The 24,548-nt window shown below is 51.8% G+C and overlaps 1 protein-coding gene across 7 annotated transcripts in view; it reads left to right on the top strand.

The window, feature by feature from the left end:
- Positions 1–24,548, top strand: part of SCMH1 (Scm polycomb group protein homolog 1) — a 69,892-nt gene that overhangs the window by 24,472 nt on the left and 20,872 nt on the right. For 6 of the 7 annotated variants that reach the window (XM_032132063.1, XM_032132067.1, XM_032132066.1 and 3 more), the window contains 4 exons: positions 3,151–3,221; positions 4,848–5,082; positions 7,717–7,805; positions 8,368–8,611. In XM_032132063.1, coding sequence (XP_031987954.1) covers positions 3,151–3,221; positions 4,848–5,082; positions 7,717–7,805; positions 8,368–8,611 — 639 coding nt within the window. Of the gene's footprint in view, positions 1–3,150; positions 3,222–4,847; positions 5,087–7,716; positions 7,806–8,367; positions 8,612–24,548 lie in introns of those variants that run through there. The other variant, XM_032132070.1, reaches the window with a different exon arrangement.

A 24,548-nucleotide genomic window follows, 5' to 3' on the forward strand; every position in this document is an offset into this window, starting at 1 on the left:
CTCTGGAAACAGGGTTACCTGCCCAGGCCAGATAAGAAACAAGCATCTTGCACCCTAAAATGTCCTGTCACTCTAGGGTAAGGCATCCAATTTATTAATATGGATAAGAATACTGAGAAAATATAAAATACAAGGCCATTGGTCAGTGCTTAGAAGAAAGCCAGGTAAGATACTCTCAGTTTTTCCCTCTGGCCTTACACCCTCCATGCCCAGTGCCTGTAGAATGGCATGAGCAGCACCCGGCACTTTGGTGTCCTGGCTCTTTCTCAAGCACAGAGCTCGGGGCTTGTGCTCTGCTCCCCCATTAAAAAAGCCCCAATGTATCCTGCTTTTCTCTATTCATTGGCAGCTATCCCTCTGTTGTAAAAAGAACAACCTCAGCTTTTGTGTTGTGCCTTTTTTTTCTGATTCTGTCTGCAGTTCTTAGGTTGAGGCTGATTGTATTTGGTAAAGTTTAAGCGTACTTTGAAATTCCTGCTTGAAAAATATTGCATCATGAGCTAGATACTATTACTGAATTAATTTAAACCCATTCCTTCCATTCTGTGTGGGATTTCCTCTCATGCTAAGGGTGTGGTGGCAGCTTCCAGCTGCAGTCTGCAGTTTTTACCTTGGTTTCAGAGTAATCCTGAAAAAGAAGTCCAGGTTTTACCTGTGCTTGCCCTGCCATCTGTGTGTAAGGGGGTGGCTGGTAGTGAACAGAGAGGGAGGGAGGGAAGGCTGAACACTGCTGTATCAGTTCTCTTTTCTTAGAAGTCTTTCCACTGCTCCTGCTTTTCCTTGCAAAATAAATCACCAGAACAGTTAGTCATAGGAATCAGAGAATCACAGAACATCCTGAGCTGAAGGGACCCACAGGGATCACGGATTCCAGCCCCAGGCCCTGCCCAGACACCCCAAATCCCACCCTGGGCATCCCTGGCAGCGCTGTCCAAACGCTCCTGGAGCTCTGGCAGCCTCGGGGCCGTGCCCATTCCCTGGGGAGCCTGGGCAGTGCCCAGCAGCCTCTGGGGGAAGAACCTTTCCCTGCTCTCCAGCCTGAGCCTGCCCTGGCCCAGCTTCATGCTGTTCTCTCAGGTCCTAGAGAAGCTGCAGTTTTAGTGCTGTGTGTGTCTTCATACAGTGGTTGAATCCCAGCAGGCTCTAGAATTAATCTCAAATAAGTTCCATGTCCAAACACTATTTTTAGATGCCTGCAGCTGTCTCAGAAATTCCCTGCTCCTGCTGGGGTTGTGCAGCGTGGATCTCGGCTGTGGGGGTGAGCTGCTGCAGGCAGCAGAACAGCCTGGCTTGGTGTGGAGGGAGTGAAAAGTGGAAAGATTAAAACCATGACAACTTTTAATAGCGATGGATTGAAACCATCTGAGGGGAGGGTTGGGTTTTTTTAAATAAAATTGCCAAGCACAGCTGATCCTGTTCAAGCTGCTGGCTCAGGGCCTGGGGCTGAGACTGGTACTGCTCACCTGGTACTGTCACCTGGGCATCCTCTGTGCTCCAGGGATAATGGCCTCTGAAGGGCTACCCCAGTCTGAGATGAGCCCAGATCAGCAACCAGAGTTAAGGGGTGGGATGCATAAGGCATTTCCAGGCCAGGAGTGCCCAGCTTGCCGTACCTGGGTGTTTACTCCACGTTATTCATACAAAGAGTTTCATTGACAGAACCAAGTATAAAATCGTATCTTCAATTAAAGCAAAAGGATTTTGGTTTTGTGAGAGCATCATTGCAGTAACTCACTGAATTTCTTCATTCACCCAGTGTGAGACTGTGGCTGAAAGGAAAATATGTGCCAGTGGATGGAGCTGAGTGCTCTGGGACATGGAGAGTGCTGTCACTCTGTAAACAGCAATATCCAGCCAGTGTGGCAGTGGAACTGTATTTTTTCTGTTCATTTTCCCTATTTTTGACAGTGTACTAGTCATCTGCATGGGAGCTGGTGAGAAAGCAGTATTCCTTGTATTTATTTGAAGCTTGTAGATTATGAAGGCTCCTCTGTGCACGAGGCAGCACTGAAGCAATGTGTGCTGACCTTACTGCCTCAATTTTCAGAGGTGTGGTGTGTGCTGCAGTAGCTAAAATGGCTCTTATTGTAGCTTTTATTTTGAAAATAGACTGATTAAGAACTTGCCTTGACTCGGGGAAGCAGTGGCTGACTTTAATTGTGCTGCCACCAATGCTCTTGAAATGCCTTGAAAACAGTGGTCTCCCGGGAGCTGTTTGGATGAATGCAAGCGAATGTCATGCTGGAAGGTTCCTCTCCCAGCTGCTCAGTTTAAATGGCAAAAGTCATGATTTGCTCGGATCACAGGAGCTTTTAATTCCTCATTTAATAACAGGTTTCCCTGGGTGGCATATTGTTTTTACCCTTCCTGCTGTCCATGAGGAAGGTGCAGGCAAGGATGAAATGTGCTTCCCGTGGCAGCAGCACTCAGTGGAAGGAGGCTTGGTGTCGGATGTGAGGTGTTGAGCTCAGTAAATTCCTGTTTGGAGGATCCCTCCTCCCATCCTGCCCATCCTATGGACTCCATGGCACTTCAGGAAGTTAATTGCTGACCTGTCCACTGATTGCTGGGGTTGGGCTGATCCCTGGCCCATGGGGTGGGCTCTGTGTGTGCTGGACCAGGGGGACTGTACAGTCACCACAAAGCAGGTTCCTGTTCTAAATCCATGATTTAGAATCATGGGATCACAGAATGGCTTGGGTTGGAAATGACCTTAGAGAGAATCTTGTTCCAGCCCCCAAGCTGGGCTGCTCATAGCCCACAGTGACTGTTCGTAATCCCCAGACTGAGTGATGTGTTTAATGAATGGTTTTTAAGGGACAGTTGTCTGGAAGACTCCGCAGATTCCCATCTGTGCTGGATGTTTCCCATTAAGTTGTAGGTTGTTATCCTGACTCTGTGCAGCCCCTTCTCGGCAGCATGGAGGCAGGAGGATGCCGAAGGCAGCACTGTGCTTTGTTCTGCCTGTCAGTTGCAGTTGTAAATCTTCTGTGCTCACAAACATCAGAGGTTCTTGATGAAAACATGTTGCCTGTGAGCACCTCCTCTGTGAGAAGTGCAGAACTGCCGGCTCAGGAGTCTGGCCAGCTCTTTTGCTGAGAATTTTGCTCATCCAGTTCCTATTTGAATCCTTTTGTTTTTACTTCTCAGGTCACTTCACCTGGGAGAAATACCTGAAAGAGACATGTGCCATCCCAGCTCCTGCCCATTGTTTCAAGCAGGTAAGAGGGTGACAACAAGAAAGGTCAAGGTCTATGGTCCACTGGGGACCCCAGAGTTCTGTGCCTGGGATAGGCCTCTGGTTTGGCAAGGGCAATACTTAAGGATATTGGAGACTCAACAGCAAATTTAAAAGATACATTTAGAGTAGCACAGAAGATTTTCCTCTCAAATGTGCATGTTGGGAATATGAGTATGCTGTTACTCTGTCAAGCAGAGGCCCTTGGAGAAAGTGTCCTGAGTAGGATAGGATCCAGCTTTTGGTGGATCCTGCCCAATAAGGAGATTTTTGTCAGAATTCAGCCAATTTTTGTGACAGAATAGCAGCCCCTGGGCAGCAGGTACTGAGCCCAGAGGTGGTTGTGCTGAGTACAGGGGGTGCAGGAGTGAATCAGTGTGGGGCACCTGGGTCCGGGCAGAGGGGAGCGGGGAGCATGAGTGTCTGTTGTGTGGGTCTGGGATTGGCTGGGTGAGTCTTCCCAGGAGAGCGTTAATCCCCTGTACTGGGCACTGATGGGGCTGCACCTCAAATCCTGGGATCAGTTTTGGGCCCCTCACAAGGGGGCTGGAGCGTGTCCAGAGAAGGGAATGGAGCTGGGAAGGGGCTGGAGCCCCAGGAGCAGCTGAGGGAGCTGGGAAAGGGGCTCAGCCTGGAGCAAAGGAGGCTCAGGGGGGCCCTTGTGGCTCTGCACAAGTCCCTGACAGGAGGGGGCAGCCGGGGGGGTCGGGCTCTGCTGCCAGGGAACAGGGACAGGAGGAGAGGGAACAGCTTTAGCTTGTGCCAGGAGAGGGTCAGGTTGTATATCAGGAAAATTTCTTCACTGAAAGGCTGATCAGGCCTGGTGGAGTCCCCATCCCTGGAAGCGTTCAAAAAATTGTAGATACAGTGCTTGGGGACATGGGTCAGTGGTGGGCTTGGCAGTGCTGTAGGAACAGCTGGAATCGATGATGTTAGAGGTGTTTTCCAGCATTAATGATTCTGTGATTCCAAGGGAACAGGCTTTAATTGCCCAGATGATGCGGGATGGAAGGATGGGGGTTTGTTACAGACCCACCAGGGCTTGCTGAGCTGTCTGTGGTGCCTGTTCTGTGCTGTGCCTGGAGGGGCTGTCAGCCTTCAGTAGACTCCATTTGGCTGCTCTTAGTGCTGAAGCTTTGTGCCTGAGCTGGTGCAGTACTGTCAGTCCTGAGCTGGTGCAGTACTGTCAGTCCTGAGCAGTACTGTCAGTCCTGAGCTGGTGCAGTACTGGCAATCCTGAGCTGGTGCAGTACTGTCAGTCCTGAGCTGGTGCAGTACTGTCAGTCCTGAGCTGGTGCAGTACTGGCAATCCTGAGCTGGTGCCATGTACTGGCAATCCTGAGCTGGTGCCATGTACTGGCAATCCTGAGCTGGTGCAGTACTGTCAGTCCTGAGCTGGTGCAGTACTGTCAGTCCTGAGCTGGTGCCATGTACTGGCAATCCTGAGCTGGTGCCATGTACTGGCAATCCTGAGCTGGTGCAGTACTGTCAGTCCTGAGCTGGTGCCATGTACTGGCAATCCTGAGCTGGTGCAGTACTGGCAATCCTGAGCTGGTGCCATGTACTGGCAATCCTGGCTCTGACTGGCCCTCTGTTCCACTCTTTGCAGTCCTACACTCCACCTGCAAACGAGTTCAAGATCAGTATGAAACTGGAGGCCCAGGACCCCCGGAACACCACGTCCACGTGCATCGCCACCGTGGTGGGGCTGACGGGCGCCCGCCTGCGCCTGCGCCTCGATGGCAGCGACAACAAGAACGACTTCTGGAGGCTGGTGGACTCTGCTGAGATCCAGCCCATTGGGAACTGTGAGAAGAATGGAGGGATGCTGCAGCCTCCACTGGGTGAGCTGGAGTTCAGCTGTCCAGCAAGGGTGAAATCGATGGTGGGGAAAGCTTGGGGATTTTTATAGATCTGTGCTTGGGACACAGGCCCATGGCCTGCCCCTGCCTACTCTGGGATACATAAACCACACCAGGTCTGTATTTCCACACAGACACTGTGACATGGACAGAGAGGTCCTTTAGGGTGTAGATGAAAGAGGTCTCTGCAGCAAGGTGAGCTGCTTGCCCTGGTTGCAGCTCAAGCTCAGGATTGTGGCCCAGAGAAGCTGTGGCTGCCCCATCTCTGGAAGTGTCCAAGGCTAGGTTGGACAGGGCTTGGAGTAACCTGGGATAGTGGAAGATAGTCCCAGCCCATGGCAGAGGAGTGAAACTGGTTGATCTTTAAGGTCCCTTCCAACCCAACCTACCCTGTGATTCTAGGATTCAATACCAGCTGACCTGGACAGGAAGCATAATGTCTGAAAAGGCTCACAGTGATTAAAGTCCTGTCTCATGTGAAGGGACACTTGCAAGAATTCATACTTATTTATTTCATTTTGCTTGGCTACAACTTTATAAATAGCCTGGACAGTCTAACACTTCTTCCAGTCTTGTCTTCAGTTAAACACACACCACTTTCCATTTTCTTTGATGCTAGCCAAGTGACAAGCTGATTTGCTGGTTCCTTCCTGATAATCAGCAAGATTAACCTCCTGCATTCCGCTGCCCAATAGTTTGAGTGTCTTCATAAATCTTTCTCTCCATTAGCATATCCCCAAATAATATTTTCAAGGCCAGGTTGGACAGGGCTTGGAGCAACCTGGTGTAGTGGAAGGTGTCCCTGCACATGGCAGGGGGTGGGATGAGATGAGCTTTAAGGTCCCTTCCAACGCCAACCATTCCGTGGTTGTGCTGCCCATCGCTTCCCGAGCCCTGTCCCGGCTGCGGTGCCGGGCCCAGCCCGCGGGGCCGTGGCTCGCTCCTGTGCCGTGCCGGGTGTGGCCAGCAGAGGGCGCGAAGCGCGGCCAAAGCAGCCCTGCCTGTGCCGGGGCACCGGGGCGGGCTCGGGGACGGCTCGGGCTACTCCGTGTGCCCGGCCCTGGCCTGTGTCGCCTGCTTAACCCTACGCCAGACAGGAGGGCAGGGTTGGGTGAGATACTGGGAAAAGTTTTTTCCCTGTGAGGGTGCTGAGGCCCTGGCACAGGGTGCCCGGAGAAGCTGTGGCTGCCCCTGGATCCTTGGAAGTGTCCCAGGCCAGGTTGGACAAGGCTTGGAGCAGCCTGGGATAGTGGAAGGTGTCCCTGCCCATGGCAGGGGAGTGGAACTGGATGATTTTGCACCCAGCATAAAGACAGGTAACAGAGCTAGTGCTGCAGTTGTCCTTGCTGCCTGCAGAGTGCAAGGGCTGAGAAAACCCAGCAAGGTTTTTCTGTTTCCTGTAGTATTTTCCATGTGCACACATCTGCTGCTGCTCTTTCTTTACATAGATCATTCCAGTGACAGCACCCAGGGAGCGGCTGGAGCTGGGCCAGGGCAGGCTCAGGCTGGAGAGCAGGGAAAGGTTCTTCCCCCAGAGGCTGCTGGGCACTGCCCAGGCTCCCCAGGGAATGGGCACGGCCCCGAGGCTGCCAGAGCTCCAGGAGCGTTTGGGCAGCGCTGCCAGGGATGCCCAGAGTGGGGCTGTTGGGGTGTCTGCAGGGCCAGGAGCTGGGCTGGATGAACCTTGAGGGTCCCTTCCAGCTCAGGATCTTTTATGATTTACATAAAGTCTTTGCCACTCTGGGAGCTGAGCTCTCCCATCCCCTGCAATTGTGGCTACTTGGGTTGGTTTCCAAGCTGATCTGACAGAGTTCAGGGCTGGCAGTGCGACCTGTGCTGAGCATTGCAACCTTGGCAAAGTTTTGCCATGTTCTTGGTCCAGGTCTGGTGCCAGGATTACCTTCAAAACCCCACAAACACAGACCAAACACAGCTGAGCAGCAGAAATTGCCTGTGCAGGAAGATACACATTTAGCAAAGAAGATGTTCTGTGATAGCCTTCTGTTGGTTGTGTAGTCATAGTCAGCGCCATACATACTTCAGAGCATGTGAAACTGATTTTTTTTTCTTCCCATAAGCCCCCTCTTGTTATTTCTCCACTTTTTTCACAGCAGGTGTCAAGCCAAAACCTGATATCCTTCTCTGTAATGCTTAAATCTGTTTCCCAGCCAAGTCACAGGCTCTATTTCTTCGAAATAACTTGCCTGCAGCTCACACTAGAGGTGGAGGAGGCCACCCAGAAGCTGTGATTCCCTGTTGAGGAAGAAATTCCATAGCCTGAGTGTGCACTTGCTGATTCATGTCTCCCCTGCAGCAGGATCACTGGAGCTGCCAGCACTGACGCTGCACAAAGTGCTCTGCCTGAATTGTCAATGGGTCAATGGGATTGTTATGATAAGTGAATATTGCAGTCAGACAGCTGTTTCCAGATGTTTATTTTCAATAACACAATGCTTTGCATTCAGAATACCTGGAAAAAGTCCCACCTGACTCCGGCATGGGAGGAGGGTGCTGTGGCATCACAGCTGTGTGAGTTCCCATCAGAGCAGACATGTGCTGCCAGATCCATTGACCTCCACAGTCTAAAAGTCTCCATCTCTGCTTCCCTCTCCTCAGGCTTCCGGCTGAATGCCTCCTCCTGGCCCATGTTCCTTCTGAAGACTCTGAATGGAGCAGAGATGGCTCCAGTCCGGATTTTTCACAAGGTATTTCACTGTTTGTGCAGATCCTTCTGGCAATGGCCCCTTCGCTGCAGAGCACCAAACTCAGAGCTGGTGTCTCATGAGAGATGTGCTGGTCCCAGAGGAGGTGCCATTGCACAGCTCTGCCTCGGTGCTGCTCTAGGAGAGACCTGTGTCCTCTCCAGCTGTATTGTAGCAATGTCAAGATGCAGCCAGAGATCTGCCAAGGAAGTGCCTTGGCTTCAGTGCTCGGGCTTGAGGCAGGAGCTGGTTTTTCACTGGAGCTGCAGGTGCTGCTCAAAGTGGGGAATGCAAGGTGGGAACATCAGCACTGCTCTGAATGTCCCACTCCCTGCGTTTGGTCCAGCCTAGGGCAGAGCAGTGAGTAGTGGACTTTGCTGCCTGTTGATTAAAGGGCAGTGGCTGTGTAGCCCAGCCAGTGTGTGCACACCTCTTTGGGTTCAAACGCAGCCCACTAGCACCCTTCAGCTGTTCATGGAGGTGAGTTTGCTGGTGAGGGCACAGCCCTGGTGTGGGGAGGCAGTGGCTTATCCCCTTTGAGCATATATTCCACTTCTTCTTGTAGGAACCACCATCTCCTTCCCAAAACTTCTTCAAGACAGGTATGAAGCTGGAGGCAGTGGACAGGAAGAACCCTCACTTCATCTGCCCGGCCACCATTGGGGAGGTGAGAGGTTCTGAGGTCCTCATAACATTTGATGGCTGGAGAGGTGCCTTCGATTACTGGTGCCGATATGATTCCCGGGACATCTTTCCCGTAGGCTGGTGTTCGCTGACTGGAGATAATCTGCAGCCCCCTGGTACAAAAGGTAAGGCCCACGCTGTTCCTTAGCTGTCTTTCTCCTCCACTCAGCTCTCAAAGAGCAGCAAAGCAGGCAGAGACTGGCAGCAAGGACATCTGGGTGCCCTGTCTGGTTTTTGTGCTGCTTCATGCATGGTAAAGGTACAGGTGATCAGACCTATAGCACTGGAACAGCCTGGCACCAAGGTGCTGAGGAGCAGCTATCCATAAAGATGGGCAGGATGATGGCTCTGGGGAGGGATGGTGCTGTACAACATTGCTGAGGTCTGCTCCTCCCCAGGAATTTCCTTGCAGTTTTTCCTGCGCCTTTGAACCACATTTTCCTGTGGAGTTTTTCTCAGAGGGACTGGAATAATGAGAACTGTGAATTGCAGGACTGCGCCTCTTTGTACTTTGGGCAGTTTTCTTGCTCTGCCTTATGCTGTGAACATGGACGAAGCAGGTGTGGAGCAGGTGGTACCTGCCGCGTTCCCAGGACTGTGATTGCTGAGTAGGAGCAGCACTGGGGAGCTTGCTGCCTTGCAAAGGTCTGAGCCATGGCTGGTTTGATTCTCAGATGTGTCTCAAGCTTTCTCACATCACAGTTGTGTTTGGGCCCGGGGGGGCTGTCACTGTCCCCAAGCACATCCCTCTGGCATTTGTTGGCTGGCAAGCCCTGCACGTGCTTGTCAATGAAATGAGGGGCGGGAGAGCAACCTCTCTGCCAGAGCTGAAGGATTGCTTAGGAAAGGCATTTCTCTGATGAGACTGTTCCTCTTAGAAATCCTGGGTCAGCTCATGCTGCCCTGTCAGGCTGGCGCTGCCCTGTGTCCCTGACGTGGGCCAGGTCTGCGGGCCAGGTCTGTGCTCGGGGCTGCAGGGCTGGTGTCAGTGGGCTGCCTGAGATGATCTCCCATGACCTGTGTGCAGGCAGAGCTGTGGGCTCCCCTTGGGTGGGGATGATTCCTCTTTATCTTGGATTTCTTCATTTTGCCTTGATGTTCCCAGCATCTCCCTCTCTTCTTGCTGGTTGTTTGTGTCCCACTTGCTGCTGCCCTGCAGGCTCTGCAGAGCACTGGGGCCCTCTCGGCCAGTGCCTGACCCCTCCAGTGGTGCCCTGCAGTCAGGGGCTCTCACCACGCTCTCTCCAGGGTGCCTCTCAGGTGCTGCATGAGTGGCTAAAAACATGTTTGTGTTGTGTGGGAGCTTTCCTGGCAGTAACCTGGGGGTGGAATGTTTCAGGAGCACGGTGGAAGCCGCCTTCTCAGGAGAAGTGGGAACCTCTGTCTGACCCATGGCCCCAGCACAGGCAGCTCTGCTCCTCCCTGGCCTCCCCTTGCCAGGGGCTGAAGCTGTGAGTGAGCAGAGCCCAGTCAGTTATCCAGAAACAGCACCCCATTGTGCCATCCTGGGAAGCTTGTGCTTTCCCCCTTGGCAGGTGGCACTGACAGCTTCTCCCTTTCACATTGGCTCCATGTGCAGTGACTCTGCACTTCCTGCTCATGTACAAAAACAGTGACCCCAAAAGTCACATCTCCCCACTCACAGGCAGAGGCAGCCCTCACTCTCAGGCAGATTTCTGCTCTCTTTGTCCTTTGTTTTCAACTTGTGGGACAAGAGTAGGGGTTGCCAGGGGTTGCATGAGCCATGGTAAAAATGCCAGGGAGTTGAGATCAGCCTTGTCTTTGTGGCTTTACTTCTCCCTCTGTGACTGTCTGCTCCCTTTCCTGCCCAAGAATTTCTGACTTCCACTTTGTGGGTTTAAACCAAAAGAGGAGAGTACTGGGAAGTTTCTCTTTTTTAATGAAATTCCTCCTGTGTTTCCTCACTCCTCAGCCCTGCTGTGGTGGAGGGTTGATCACAGTCCTCCCAGACCTGAGCGTGCTGCTCTTGGCAGGGTTGGAGGACACATCACCACAGAGGACTCGCCCTTTCCTTGAGCTCCAATAAACCTTCTCCATGTGCCAGCCTAGAGCCTGCAGGACTGTGTGGTGGAGTCGGGCAGTTTCCCTTTCCTGGTGGGAATTCCTCCTAAAGAGCACTGGAGAGACATGCAGGGGATCAAGTGCTGCTGTGCTAGTACTGGTCTGTGCTCATATACTGGACTGACCGTGTGAGGTCCTTGTGGAATCTTGTGAAGAGCTAACTCCATGGAAGGTGAGGAATCCTGTGAAGAGCCAACTCCATGGGGAATGACGGCTTCCTGGGGCTGAGCAAAAAAAAGCCTCGTGGAATGAGCTCACGTTCAAGGGAAGCAGAACTTCAAAGAGGGCAGGCATGTTTATTTAACACTGGTAACTCCATTCAGCTCTAATCTGACTCTGCTGCTGGCTGCCAGCAGAGGTGGAGGAGTGCAGGGCTTCTCCCAGGCATGGTCCTTCTCCATCTCTGAGCCCTCCCACTCCCGGCAGTGTTTGCTTAGCTGGAGTGGCTGGGCAGGGAGCTGGTGGAGCTGGGGCCCAGCCAGCCACTCCGGGGAGCTTTCATGAGGGCACGTGTGTGTGTTAAGGAAGGAAAGGGAGGTCAAACAGCGCCGAGGAGAAGCCTGCACACCCACTTGGTAATTCCATTGCTGCCTGCTGGCTGTGCAGCAGCCTGCTGGGAGAGCTCAGTGGCCAGATGGCTGTGGGCTCCCAGGCGCCTCCTGGAGCTCCTGTCCAGATGCAGCACACCTTGGAGCTGGGGGATCCAAACCAACACACACCACACAGGGGAAATGTAGTTCTGGGAGTGCCTTCGCCCATGGTGGGTCCTGGCCCTCTCTCCACGTCGGCTATAGGCTGGGGATAGATGTTGGCTCTGCTGGACTACAGAGCAGGGTGGAATGTGGAAGAGTTCATCCTGTGCATCCTCAGCTTCTCCACCTCAGCCTGGCAGCCATTGGGGGGGGCAGGTCCCAGTGGCTGTCCCAAAGGGTGGGGAGTTCTGTGCGTGTGCAGCAAACTTCCCTCAGCATCCCTCCCACACCACTGGGGTGCTCCCAGGGTTGTTCGTTGGCCAGGAATCCCTACTCCACTCCTCATACATGGTGTACAGCATCTTACATGTCTTTTCATGCCTATTCTACATGTGCTTTTTTACCCTTAAATACATATCTGGGCTTTTAGGAATGTAAAGTGAAGTGGACTTTCTGTTCAGCTGAGCTCTGGCTGGGAGCCTGGAGCTCTGCTCAGAGGGTGTAGAGTCAGAGAACATCCTGAGCTGGAAGGGACCCACAAGGATCATCCAGTCCAACTCCTGGCCCAGCACAGCACAACCACAATCAAAGCTGAACATCCTCTGCTGTTCTTTCTCACTTGTTTTCTCCAGGTACCTCCCAGGACCATCTCTCAGAACTCAGAACAATGGGTAGGCTGGTTCAGTGACAGCTGCTGCACTTCCCTTGCTCAGGACTTGTGGGGTCACTTCAGAGTTTCAGAAATTAGGGGATTTTAACTGTTCCTGGAAGAGCTGCTTGCATGATTGCTCTTACTGAGTCAAGCACTCATCCTAGAGAAGTACTGACTGAGAAATATTTATCTGTCACAGCACACAGACATAAACCAGCTGAATTAAGGTTACATGGGGCTTCCTACAACGTTCTGGTGCACAGTGGGGTCAGTTTCAGGATGAGGGCAAAGCAGAGGAGAGAGAGATGTCTCCCCATCTTTAGATACTGCAGCACACAAAAGCGAGGCCGGAATACATTGTGTGCACATTGCTAACAACATGGATTTTTGTCAGCAGAAGACCCTGAAGGTGTGTTGGGTGGGGAAGGAGTTACCCACATCTTCCAGGTGTGTGTGCTTTCCCACTGGAGTTAGATAGTGATCCAGCTGGCATTACAGCAGGTACAGAGTAGGTGGCTGATGTTCCTCAGGCCAAGAACTTCAAGGTTTAGGTGTTTGATGCACATAAGGAGTGCACGAGTCTGTGCACTGTAGCAATAGTTGGTGGAATGGTTGGAAGTGTAATTTGGGAGGGAAGCAGAGATTGAAGGAGGAAAATGTGTATGTCAGGTGTGGTGGGTTGTCCTGGGAGCAGCTGAGCACCCCCAGCCACTCACTGCCACAGTGGGATGGGAGAGAGAATCAGAAGGGTAAAGGGGTGAAAACTGATTGAGGTACAGTTTAACAGGTAAAGCAAAAGCTGCAGGTGCAGGCCAAGCCAGACAGTCACTGCTCCCCCCCGCAGGCGGGTGCTCAGCATCCCCAGGAGAGCCGGGTCCATCCCATGGGCTGGGGACTGGGAAGACAAACACCCTGGCTCCATCCTCCCTTCTCCCTCCTTCCCCAGCTCTACATGCAGGGCATGGAGCTGTAGGGTCTGGGGCACCCCTGGGGCAGTGGGGTCTCAGCTGTGCCCCCTCCCAGCTCCCTGTGCCCCCCAGCCCAATGCTGGCCATGGGAACAGAGCAGAGCTGGGCTCTGTGCAGGCCCAGCCCAGCCCAGCTGACCCGTGGGGTGCTGTCAGCCCTGCCTGGGGCACAAACCCCAGCACAGCAGCACCCGAGCTGCTACTGCAGAAGGAGAACTCCAGCCCAGCCAAACCCGGTGCTTTGGAAAAACTTTTGCATGCATTTTACTTCTTCTAACCATCCTTCTGCTTGGGAAGCCTGTGGGCTCTTAGGACAGGTCACTGCCATAAGTGGAGAGTGGATGTGGGAAGCTGCTTTGGAGAGTCCCTCCCCATTATAAGCAGTGCAGAAAATCGATATTTAGGATCGACCTAAAGAATAAGGGTGGTTGTTTAGTTACTTTAAATCATGGCTGGGGAGAAAGAGAGAAGGAGATGCACACAGAAATGGAGGTGCTGCTGCTGAGCTTCAGGGAAACAAAGAGGAAAATAATTGTGATAAAAATCGATGAGAAAAAAGAGAAAGAGATAAGAGGCTGGTTAATGATTGTAGTTTCTGAGGCCACCTGCTCTTAGCAGGGAGGTGGGATGAGGGAAATCCCCCTCAGCCAAGGCATGGTTCTGTAGAGATGAGTGTGTCTGCCTCTGTAATTCATGGGAAATGTGGGAGTTCACAGCTGATCACAGACTGGAAGAAAGCTCAGTTCTTTGCAGTCAGGGAAGCAAGCACACATTGGTACAGGATCCATGGAAAGTTACTTTCCTTTCTGAAGTGGTTTGTGGGATGGAGAACTGTGAGGCCCTGGAGGAAGAGCAACTAAAGCAGCATCTTCTCAGGTACTTCTGCATGGAAGCTTCGTGCTCTGAGCTCTTCACCTGAGGAGCTGGTGACTGAAGGGTCCCTTTCTGCCAGGTAAAGGCACGTGGGCTGGGAAAAGGGCCTGGGCAGGTGGGATCAGGGCTTCCTGCCTGGACGTGTGATTGTGGGCTCAGGCATCTGAGAATTCCCACAGGATCTGTCTTTGCTCAAGAAAGGGCTCTTACTTAAACACCAGCTTTAAGTTTTGAAGAAGTGTGGGCATTTTTCTAGGGTTTGTGCCACAGTATCAAGGTCTTTAGCTGGGATTTGGTCCAAAAACTGTGAGACCTTTACAGGACCCTCTTACAGCTGAGTGCCAGTGGCTGTGTGCACAATCCCAACAGTGCTGCTGCTGGGGGATGCTGTGGCAGTGACAGTCTTCCTGGCCTTTGAAATCAGCTCATTTTCTCCGTCCTCAGAAGTCTAGATTTAATCCATACCTGTGGAAGGACCTTCCCCACACACACACATATGGACACCTCTTTCTCTGTAACAGCGTCCTTTAAACCTGCTCCCACGTTTCACGTGTTACTGCTGGAGGGCAAGGAAATACTGTCACCTTGAACACAAGGATGCAGGGACACACCTGCCCGGGGACACGGGTAAAGCTCTCAGTGTCTGTAGCTCAGAAGGTCCCTGTGCTGTTCCTCCATTTGGGCTGTGCCCTTGGCTGATGCTGAGTTGCTCTGGAGTTCCTGCTGGGTTTGCTATTCCCTATTCCACCCTTCTGGATGCTCTGTGACAGAAGAGGGGTGACTCCGTGCTGTGGGAGAGGGGCAGCAGTGAAAGCGTTAAGATTGGGCGGGCAGAGCTGGAAGCTGCTTCAGCTCTGGAATTTGGAGGACTGGAATTGCTGCCTTGGCACGAGCCCAGCTGGCAGAGAGCCCCAAGCCCAGGCAGGCAGGGCAGAGCTAACACAGAGCTCGTCCTCTGCCACCGTGCCAGTGCTGGTGGGAGCTGGGCGAGGGCTCTGGGGACACTGGTCAGTGCCTGCACAGGTCTGTGTGGGCTGTCAGACCCTGCTCGCTCTGCCTGGGCTCGGCTGCTGCCTCCTCTGCTGGCAGAGCAAGCAGATGTGAATAGCTGCAGATAGTTACCGTGGGGATAGGCTGAAAAGGAGCTCCATCCAGGCCGGGCTCACAGCTCTGTGTTACCTCGGGACTGGAGCTGCCTGCAGCAGCTGCTGCAGTGACTCCAGGGGGTTACAAGATTCTGGCCCTGGATAGAAAGTTCATTAAGTTCTTCATTTCTCATCACCATTGCTGCCATGTGATTTATTGTTTAACTGCTTCGTCTCCTCAAAGGAAGATGATGATCAGCTGCTAGGTTTCCTGCCCAGGGGCAAAGGTAATGTGTATTTTTTTATTTTATTTTGGATATTGCCTGGTTTCTCTTCCTTCTTCAGGGTGAGAACATAGTGGTGGGAAGAGGAGCCTCATCAGGAGTAGTTGGCAGGGTAACACTCAGGTGAGCGCCTGTGCTTTCCTGCTTGAAGGACATGGGAAAATACTAATTACTGTCTCTTCAGGACTGAGCTGGGATTTGGAGCTCCCACATCAAGCTGGATGATGTTGCTTTGCATTGACATGGCCGGTTTGGGGTCCACACAGGTGGGGCTTATGCACCAACAGCAGCAGGAAGGAGGGTCCACAGAGGAGCTCAGGTTTTTATCCATGAGTGTAACTCACAAGCAGCCCTGGTACCTGGGTGGTGCTGCTTCTCAGACTGCTGTTGGAAGATCCCAAGAAAAATCTCTTGAGCTGTTTGGAGCACAGAGCCAAGGCTCTTTGTAGTGACGCTGCCTCGGCTTGGATGTGTGTCATGGAAGATGTGTGGGGTTGGGAGGTTCGGGGCCTTGGATAAGGGAGCCCAGCACTGTGGGAGGCTGTGGGATGCCAACAGTGCCTGTGGCTCAGCAAACACTGAATCTGTGGCTCAGTGGGAACCATGGCTTGTCAGAGACCTGAGATTGCTGTGTGATGTCTTGGGGCTGGCAGGAGCCTCTGAGAAGAGGAACTGATCTGGGAAAAGCAGCTTCCTCTGGTCCCCTGCCTGTCCTTAGTCTCAGTGTCTAGACCTTCCTCTCAACTTGACTTTTCCTTGTTTTATTTTGAAATACTTCATATCCCAGAGAAGCTGGGTTTTGTTCAGGATGTTGCCTTCCCTTTTCCACCATGCTTCCTGGCCCAAAATGGGGTTTCAATATCTCAGGGTGTTACTGAGTCTTGGCAGGAGGTTTCAGCAGGACCCTGCTGTTGGAAGCTCCCTCTCTTTGGTTTAACAGCACTGGTCATCACTTTATTTCCGCAGGGTCTCTGACCAGTAACAACACTCCTGTTAACTGGGACATGGTGCAGGGCTGTGCCTGTGCAGGCTGGAAGTCTGAGTGCTTTCAGGATGGAGTTGGACAGCCACAAGGAAGAAGAGTATTCCAGGGCTGTTATTTATGGGGGTCTAAAAGTGCCTGACTCAGGAGGTCCTGAGCTGCTGGTTGCAGGCAGGGCTGGTGGCTCTGCCCAACCATCCTCTGCTGTGAGGTTCGGAAGCAGAGTGAAGTGAGCTTAAAGTATGGCCAGGGTGACAGTTTGTGTAGGACAACCACAGGAAGAGCAGAATTTCCCATCAGGATGAAAGGGTTTAAACGCTCAGTACTACGAAGCTTCACTTCAAGGATTTCGGGCTCCACACCTTGTTTCTGCCTGTCACCATATTCCAGCCTTGATGACAGGATCTTGGTCCCTTGTAAGGGTCCTGCTTCTCATGTGGGCACGTGCTGGAGAAGCCAGAACGATCGATCAGTCTCCTCTCACACAGGTCTGTAAAGGCTGCACACAGTGAGTCCTTAATCCCTTCAAGTTGGAAGGAACCTTAAAGCCCATCCAGGCCCACCCCCTGCCATGGGCAGTGACGCCTTCCACTAGCCCAGGCTGCTCCAGGCCCCATCCAGCCTGGTCTTGGGCACTTCCAGGGATGGGGCAGCCACATGGTTGTGGTGGTTAATGGGCTGGGTGTGATTGGAGCAAGGTGGGTGTAAATGGGAGAAACAGCCCCATTTTGGTGGGATTTTTGACAGTGATTCTATGGAAGCAAGAACATTACATCATCTTTTCATGACCTGCTGGGGAGTTTCTTCATTTTTTTGTTTCCTCCTCATTTTTTGGAGAGGGGAAGTAAATGCTTTTGAGCCCAGCTGGCTCCAAACCCTGGCTTTGGGGAACAGGCCTAAGTTGCCAGTGTGCATTTTTATGGAATCCAGGAGCTTCATCCTGAACACAAAGCCCCACTTGTTACAGAGAACAGATCTTTTGCAGCTTGTCATTGTTCTTCTCTTGATCTTTGGTATTTTTATAACTTCTGAACTTTAAAAAAGAACAGAAGTTGGAACAAACCACACCCCCTGAGCACTCTCCTCATTCTTTGAGCACTGATAAGTTGAAGGTGTTCTACTAATATTTAACCCGGAAGCCAAAGCTAAAAAAAGAGCTTCAGAGAAGATCAGAACAAGCAGAAACCCCAGGAACTGCCCTGAATAACCTGAGTAGGGCAGGAATACAGAGCCATTCTCAGTGGGGTTTTGGAAACCCCCAGCAGTTGCCTCCCAGGGGCAGAAGATGTGATCAGCCAGTGTGGCTGTAGTGGTCTCTCATGGCACATGCTTTTACTGATGAGCATCCTTGATACAGCTGTGTATAAATAGCAGCAGAGCCACGCAAACTTCCCAGGGGGCTGCAAATCTCTGGAGAAGCCAAAGCTCTGTCCTGCTGCAGGTGTGGCTCAGGTGGGCTTGGGCATGGTGCCCAAGCTGAGAGCTCGACAGGCAGTGGGCTGGTTGCTCACTAAGATTTGGCTCTGGGGTCTTGGCGAGGACCAGACATGGCAGCCATCGCTGGTGCTTTTGACAGTGCCCTGCAGGGACAGGCTCTGCTGTGGCCTCTCTTGAAGCACTGAGTCTGGAGGAGCTGCAGTGATGGCTTTCCTCAGGTGTGGAAATCAGTTGGTTTTTGTTGTCACTGTCTGTGTCAGGACCAAAGGTGCCAGTTCTGCTCATGCTCACTCTGCCAAACAGCTCCAGGGGTCACAGGTGGGCTCTTCTGTTGCTGCTGGGTACCCACTATGTGCCCATGGGCACTGCCATGCAGGAGACAAAGCCTGGCTTTGGGGTAATCAAATCAAGTTTGAAGTTCAGATTTCTACTTGATTCTCTTCTCGCTTGGGCAATGCTGTTTCTCTTGGAGCTTCCTGGTTGCCCCTCAATCTCTCCTTTCACCCACTGGTGCATCCCCTTGGTCAGGAGCTTGAATTTCAAATCTGCTGATGTGTTTCTCAGGCTGGAGCTGCCCAGCTCAGTTCTCATGTCCTTTCTGTAGTTCAGAATCTCTGTTTTAATTCCAAAGCTGCTTCACAGGTGATTAAAACAACACACTGCTTCAACAGCTTTGTTTTTTCACTGAAGAGCAGAAGATGAGGCTGTGATAGGGGGATCACAGCAAGCAAGAACCCAGGTTGTGTTGCAGCCAATTTATTTGGAATAAGAAATGGTGGGATGGGACAGGAGAAAAACTGCTGATTTGGGATGAGAAGAGGGTGATTGTAGACAAATCTGGCATTTCCTTGCCCTCTGCATTTGAACCATAAGCTGCAGGAGGCTCACTGCAGCTCCTTGTTGTCCCACCTGGGAGCTGTGTGGGAGGAGGAGCCGTGCTCCAGACAGGCTGGGGGAACTGGCGGCCCCTGTGTCAAGGAACATCTGGCTGGCCTTGAGAACTGGACCCAGAGATAAGTATCTGAGCACTGGAGAGGTAAAAACCAGTGCACAAAAGTGTGTGAGCTAAGGCCACCAGCTTTGTATAACTGGGCTGCAGTGGTTGCTGCACACTGGCTCCTACAGGTGAGTGTTTCTCTGAGGGTGATGAGGACACTGTGCAGAGAATAAATGGCAGCCGTGCTGCAGTCTGGGCTGTAATTCTGCTGAGGGCTGCCTGTGCAATCCACATGTGCACACTGAGTCCCTCGAGCCAGCCCTGCCGTCCAGAACTGCCATTCTTCTCCAGGGTGTAAATGCCTGTGCCAGGTCTGTTCCCAGCAGGATCCTTCTTCTCCTTTGCTTTGCCTTCGGGGAGCTGGAATGGAGGATGGCAGGGAAAAGAAGGGCTGAAGAAGCAGGAATGTGTTACTGCTCCTCCAGGCCTCAGATGTGTAATTGGCAGCCTGAGAGGTTTGTGGCTGGTTGTGCAGATGTTCCACAGTAAATGTGCTGAGGCATGAGGTGCTTTGAGCTGCTGTTGAGGGAGAACTTGCTTGGCAGCTCCAGTGGTGGGACAGGAGGCCATTTTCCCTGTCCAAGTGCCAGACTTTGCAGGGTTTTATAGGAAAGATGTGTGACTCGGTTTCCCCATTCATTTCCTAATGCTACTCAGTGGGTACAGTGCACTTAATTTCTTTCCTGTGTGGGGGAGTAATGAAGACTTGGGTTTGGGACTAAGGAAATGTGTGTGCTCAGCACAAAACTGAACACGACTTTTGCTGAGGACAACAGTTTGGGTATCCTTGCTCTGCACAGGCTGTCACTGTGTGTCTCTGATCATGAGCCAGCCACTTCTCTATGTTTATTTTGCCCTCAGCAGAGCAGGGATGGTGCTGACCCCGGGGCAGTTTGGGGGATACATCTGTTGTGTGGCACATCCTGACACTGTGCTGTGTCTCAGAGCACTTCCCCTCACTGAGGAATATCTGCACATGGATGTTTATACCCTAAAATGCATCAATAACTGCCAAGTAACAATAAGAGTTACTGCCTCTGAAAGGATGCTGGAAACTGATTAAAACCATTACAAACTGTTGGATGTTGTGTGCAGAAGAGCCAAAGCAGTGTGAAGGAACTCTCAAAATGCTCAGTGTGACCAATGAGTTTTGATAGGACCAGTGAAGGGCAGTCTGGGGGGTCCTTGTGTGCAGCAGGCAAGGCAGAGCTGAGCCCTGGATGAAATATCCCCAGAAAGTCTGGAACTCTGTGGAAATGAGAATCCAGGCATCAGCTGCATGTTTGGGGACTTTTTTGCTTGATTTGAATCAGTAAAACGAGGATTTCTATTCAGTTGGTGACATCCAGGGTTCTGGTCTCTCATTTTTCCAAAGTGGAAGCTTTGTCTGTGGCTCTTTCCTGCCGCTGCTCTGCTGTTCTTGTTCAGTGAGCATTGCAGCCCAAGTTCTCTGTCCTGAAGGAGCACGAGGCAGCTCAGAGCCCAGGGTTGTGCAGATGAAGGCAGGAGGGGGTTTCTCCACACTCACTGCTTTCTGTTTATCACCTGCTGTGTTCTCTCCCTTAAACTCAGTCTCTGCTCATGGGCTGCCACAGTCCTGCCTGCCCTGGAAGGGTGAATCCTTAGACTTTCTGAGCTCTCATCCCCTGATCAGGTCGCTCATGCATGAGCAGTGTGGATCCCGGTGCACCTCCCTGTATTCCCCGCATAGATATCTCTTCTCTTCAAGAATGAGTCTTTGCCCCTACCTCTTGTAATCCTTGATTTATGCCTTTAGAAACCTTTCTTCTTATCCCATGGCTCTGGAGGTGTTGTCAAAGCCTTTGGTGAGGATCTTGGAGGTAGATGAGCTGTGTCACATCCTTCCACGTGGTCTCTGGCCAGTCCAGACCCCTCCAGGTTTCTGTTGCAGTAGCTGGACTGATGCTGCCCAAGTGGCTCAGATTCCTCTTGGGGGCTGTGTTATTGAGTTAAAGCTTCTGTTTTGTTTTGGAAAATGTTTTAGCAGATGTACCTTGTGCTTGGGTAGAATTATCTGCTTGGGTTTAGCAAGTGTCTGGGTGAATGGGGCAGACGGAGATGCACCAAGGGCAGCCTTGGAGATGGAGAGGTCTCTAGGGTCCCAAGTTCTGGTGTTTAGTTGTGCAAGCAGACCCTGTAGGTCCAGAATAGGGTTTTTGTCTCCAGCTCCAGTAGCACCAACCGCAGTCTCCAGCTCTTTTCCACGTCTCTGTGTGTGGTTACAATCAGAGGTGGGACATTTGGGCTGCTTTGCAGTTTGGTGACTGCTCTGGCACTTGAGGCAAGTCACTGAAGCTCGGGTTGTCATGTGCTGCCCAACACCTCTGAGACGTGGTGCAAGGTGCTGGGAGCACCTGCCAAGGTTTGCAGGATCCCTGCTGTGCTGCTTCAGGGAGCACTGGGTGTAGTTGCCAGTACGGTTTAGGGCACACGGGAATGCTGCTGTGAGACTGAAAATGTGACACTTGTGCAAATAGCAAACAGCAGTCGCTGGTATCACTGTGACTCTTGAGACTTTTTTTCCCCAGTTGTTTTATTTTGATAAATAAAACAACTGGAAAAACAAATAAAACAACCCTAAAAAATGGCACAGCTTGTGCTGAGGGATGTACAGTGGCATCTGCAGTGACAGAGCTCATCCGAGTGCATGCCAACAACTAGGAGAAGTGCTGCTCCAGACCATGCAGATTTCTAAGCCTTTTAGAAATGGGACACTGATGATGAATGTTCAGAGACTGTCTCAGGTTCAATAAATGTGCAAGGCATTGCTTTAGTTTGAAGTAACAGGTCTTCATGTACATGTGGATGTCCTGCCCAAAAAAGACATCATAATGCACCCCCGTGGTCAGGATGAGCAGGATGGAGAGTTTTGGGGACTGTGGGTTTGGGTTTCTTTGTGTGCTACTGTGTCACCACTGGCCAGGGGATTAGTGGATAAAAGAACCTTATTTCAGTAGTCAAAACCTGCAAGTAGACAAACCTTGTGTAAAAAGAAAGTGTATCTTAGAGAGCTGATCGTGAGAACAGGTAGAACACACCAAATCCTGCAGCACTTGGATCCCTGCGCTGTGTGGGATATCTCCTCTAGTCTCTGCTCAAGCAGGCATTTCCAACTGGAGAGCACGAATCCCTGCAAGAAATACTGAATTATTAGAATAATTGCCTTCTCACCTTTAAATTCCAGGATTTGGAGTCGTGTTCTTAATCCCTGTCTTTGCAAGGAGCCCATGTCTCCCACCCATGCTCCAACCCTTTCTCCTGCGTTGTGTCTGCCACATCTGCTCAGAGCTCAGGACAGTCCATGTCTGGAGCCTTCCCAGGGCTTGTATTTCTGTCCCAGTTGTGCTCATGGTGGTCAGTGATGACGGTCTCTGCTTTGGGAAGAATCACAAGGATTTGAAGCTTTCACCTTTTACTCTGGTTCCTGTCCAGCTCCAGCCTTCAGGATGTCTAGGACTGAAATGCCTCATGCAAGGAGGGATTCAGCCAGATCTCAACAACATTTCTGGTCTCTGACAAATTTGCTTATCTTAAATGGGTCTCTTTAACCCACCTCTGAGTGCTGCTTCTGCCCATGAAGTGCTGAAGATGGGACAAGGGGCAGTGAGCACCAAAGGACCACTGGAGGGGTGGCCTGCAGGACATCCATCAGAGGGGCTTTGGAGTGGGCATGAGTGGTGTGCTCAGAAACCTCCCCCTGCACTTCAGGATACTGCAGGGCCACTACGGAGATCTCCAGGGAGAAGAACATGGCACGGAAAATGGGAATTTGGGATTTGTGCTCCTGCAGCTCTTGGTAAATGACCCTGGTAAATAAGAGAGAAAGGCAGGAAACCCTTCTGCAACTTCAACTTTTCTTTGTTCCATATTTTTCTACATGTTTTGACTTTGTAATTCTTGTCCCAAGGACATAATTTTGTCTTCTTCAAGCTGTGACAAGCCTGAGATAAGCTGAAGGGTGACAAATGCTGCTTCCTAGCATTGACTAATCCTCAGAGTGTGGATGGCAGAGTGTCCTGTAAGTAACAGTTTCAGTCACAGTGTGGCGGGCAGCTGCAGGTGCCATCTATCAGCTGACAGGGGATATTTTGGCATTAGGAAGTAGAGCCTGAAATCAGGAATCCTCTGTCAAGTCTCTGTTTCTGCAGAAAGCTCAGAACTATTGTTTAAACTAATCCTTCAGGGATGAATGACATCATCAGTGGTGCTCAACTTCTCTTCGGCTCTGAGTTCAGCCGTGTTTGATCCTGCATCTTCAGGGTGATGTTTCTCACTTTGGCAAATGGATCCGATGCCAGCCAGCCCAGCAAGGAGCCAGCCTCCCCCTCTGTGTCTGCCATTGTCCTGGATGCCTGTGTGATCCAAAACAAGACAGTTCAGCCAGCAGAAAATTTCCAATGATTAGTTTTCTGTCCCCTTAATGAGCTGAAGTAACCATGAGTTCAGATCCCTGAATAATTCAGGTCAGAAGGGATCTCAGGGTTGCATGGCTCAACTCCTCCAAAGCAAGGCCAGCTCTGGAGTTGGTTAGATTGCTCAGAGCTCAGGTGAGCACCAAAGCTGTGGCACAGAGAGATGCTGCTTTACTCAGCAACAGCAAATTGTTGATTTTTTAAGTAAGAGAGGCCCCACTTGATTTTCTGAAAATGTGGTTCCTCTCAGTAGCTTGTACAAGGAAGAAGAAAGTGAGAATGTCTCTGGCAGCTGCTCACTGTTGAGCTGGCACTGTCACCAGCTGAATCACAGAACATCGTGAGCTGAAGGGACCCACAGGGATCACGGATTCCAGCCCCAGGCCCTGCCCAGACACCCCAAATCCCACCCTGGGCATCCCTGGCAGCACTGCCCAAACGCTCCTGGAGCTCTGGCAGCCTCGGGGCCGTGCCCATTCCCTGGGGAGCCTGGGCAGTGCCCAGCAGCCTCTGGGGGAAGAACCTTTCCCTGCTCTCCAGCCTGAGCCTGCCCTGGCCCAGCTCCAGCCGCTCCCTGGGTGCTGTCCCTGGCCCAGGAGCAGAGATCGGAGCTGCCCCTCGGGAGGAGCCGCAGCCCCGCTGAGCTCTGCCCTCAGTGTCCTCTGCTCCAGCTGGACACACCAAGAGCCCTCAGCTGCTCCTCCTGTGGCCCCTCCTGACCTTCCAACATCTTTTTGGTCCTTCTTTGGACACTCTTTGATAGCTTTAGATCCTTAATAATTAAGATGTAATAATAGCAATAATAAGATGCAATAAATGGAAGCTTTTGGCAGGTAAAGGAGACTTGGGTGCAGACAGTGGTTGGAGCTGTGAGATAATACTGCTTGCTGGGCACAGCTATTTTCACCTCTGGAGCTCTGTGGGTGCTGGGGTGAATGCAGGCAGGGTTGAGTGCTGGGCACTGATCCCTCCACAGCAGTCCCATGTTTCTGGACCACATCTGCATGACAGCAGGGGCTGAAATGCTATAGAAAAATAACAGGCACCTGAAAAGAAGCTTCAGGCTCCTTTAGGAAGCATCCAGTCACTGGAGTGGTGCTGGGGGGCTGAGGCAGAGTGTGGCCAGCTGTGTTTTGGGGGCTGCACCATTGATGTGTGGGTGCAGCTGGTGGGAGGACTCTGCTCTGGAGCTCTTGGTGTCTCCTTCTCACACAGCTCAGTGCATCTGGCAGGGCAAGAGAAATGTATTAACACAGGCTGGTGTTTGGTCAGATTCTGGTTCAAATCCAACAAAAAGCCAGGCAAGTCTGCTGGATCATGGGAGGATAAGACCTCATTTCATTAAATCACTCCGGGTCAGAAAAATTGCATTGCATCAGTCTGATGGAATCAGCCCCAGGGAAAACATCAGTGCCTGTCCAGGGCTGTGCTCAGGGCTGTGCTCAGGGCTGTGCTCAGCAGTACTGCTGGGCACACAGCACCAATCCAGGTCACAGTCTGTGTCTCTCTGTCCTGAGCTGGCTGCACATTTAGATGTAATTTAGCCTGTTTGGTGAACAGCGTCCCTTGCTGTGGCAG

The sequence above is a fragment of the Corvus moneduloides genome, chromosome 23, assembly GCF_009650955.1.
Source record: "Corvus moneduloides isolate bCorMon1 chromosome 23, bCorMon1.pri, whole genome shotgun sequence".
Classification (NCBI taxonomy): Eukaryota; Metazoa; Chordata; class Aves; order Passeriformes; family Corvidae; genus Corvus; species Corvus moneduloides.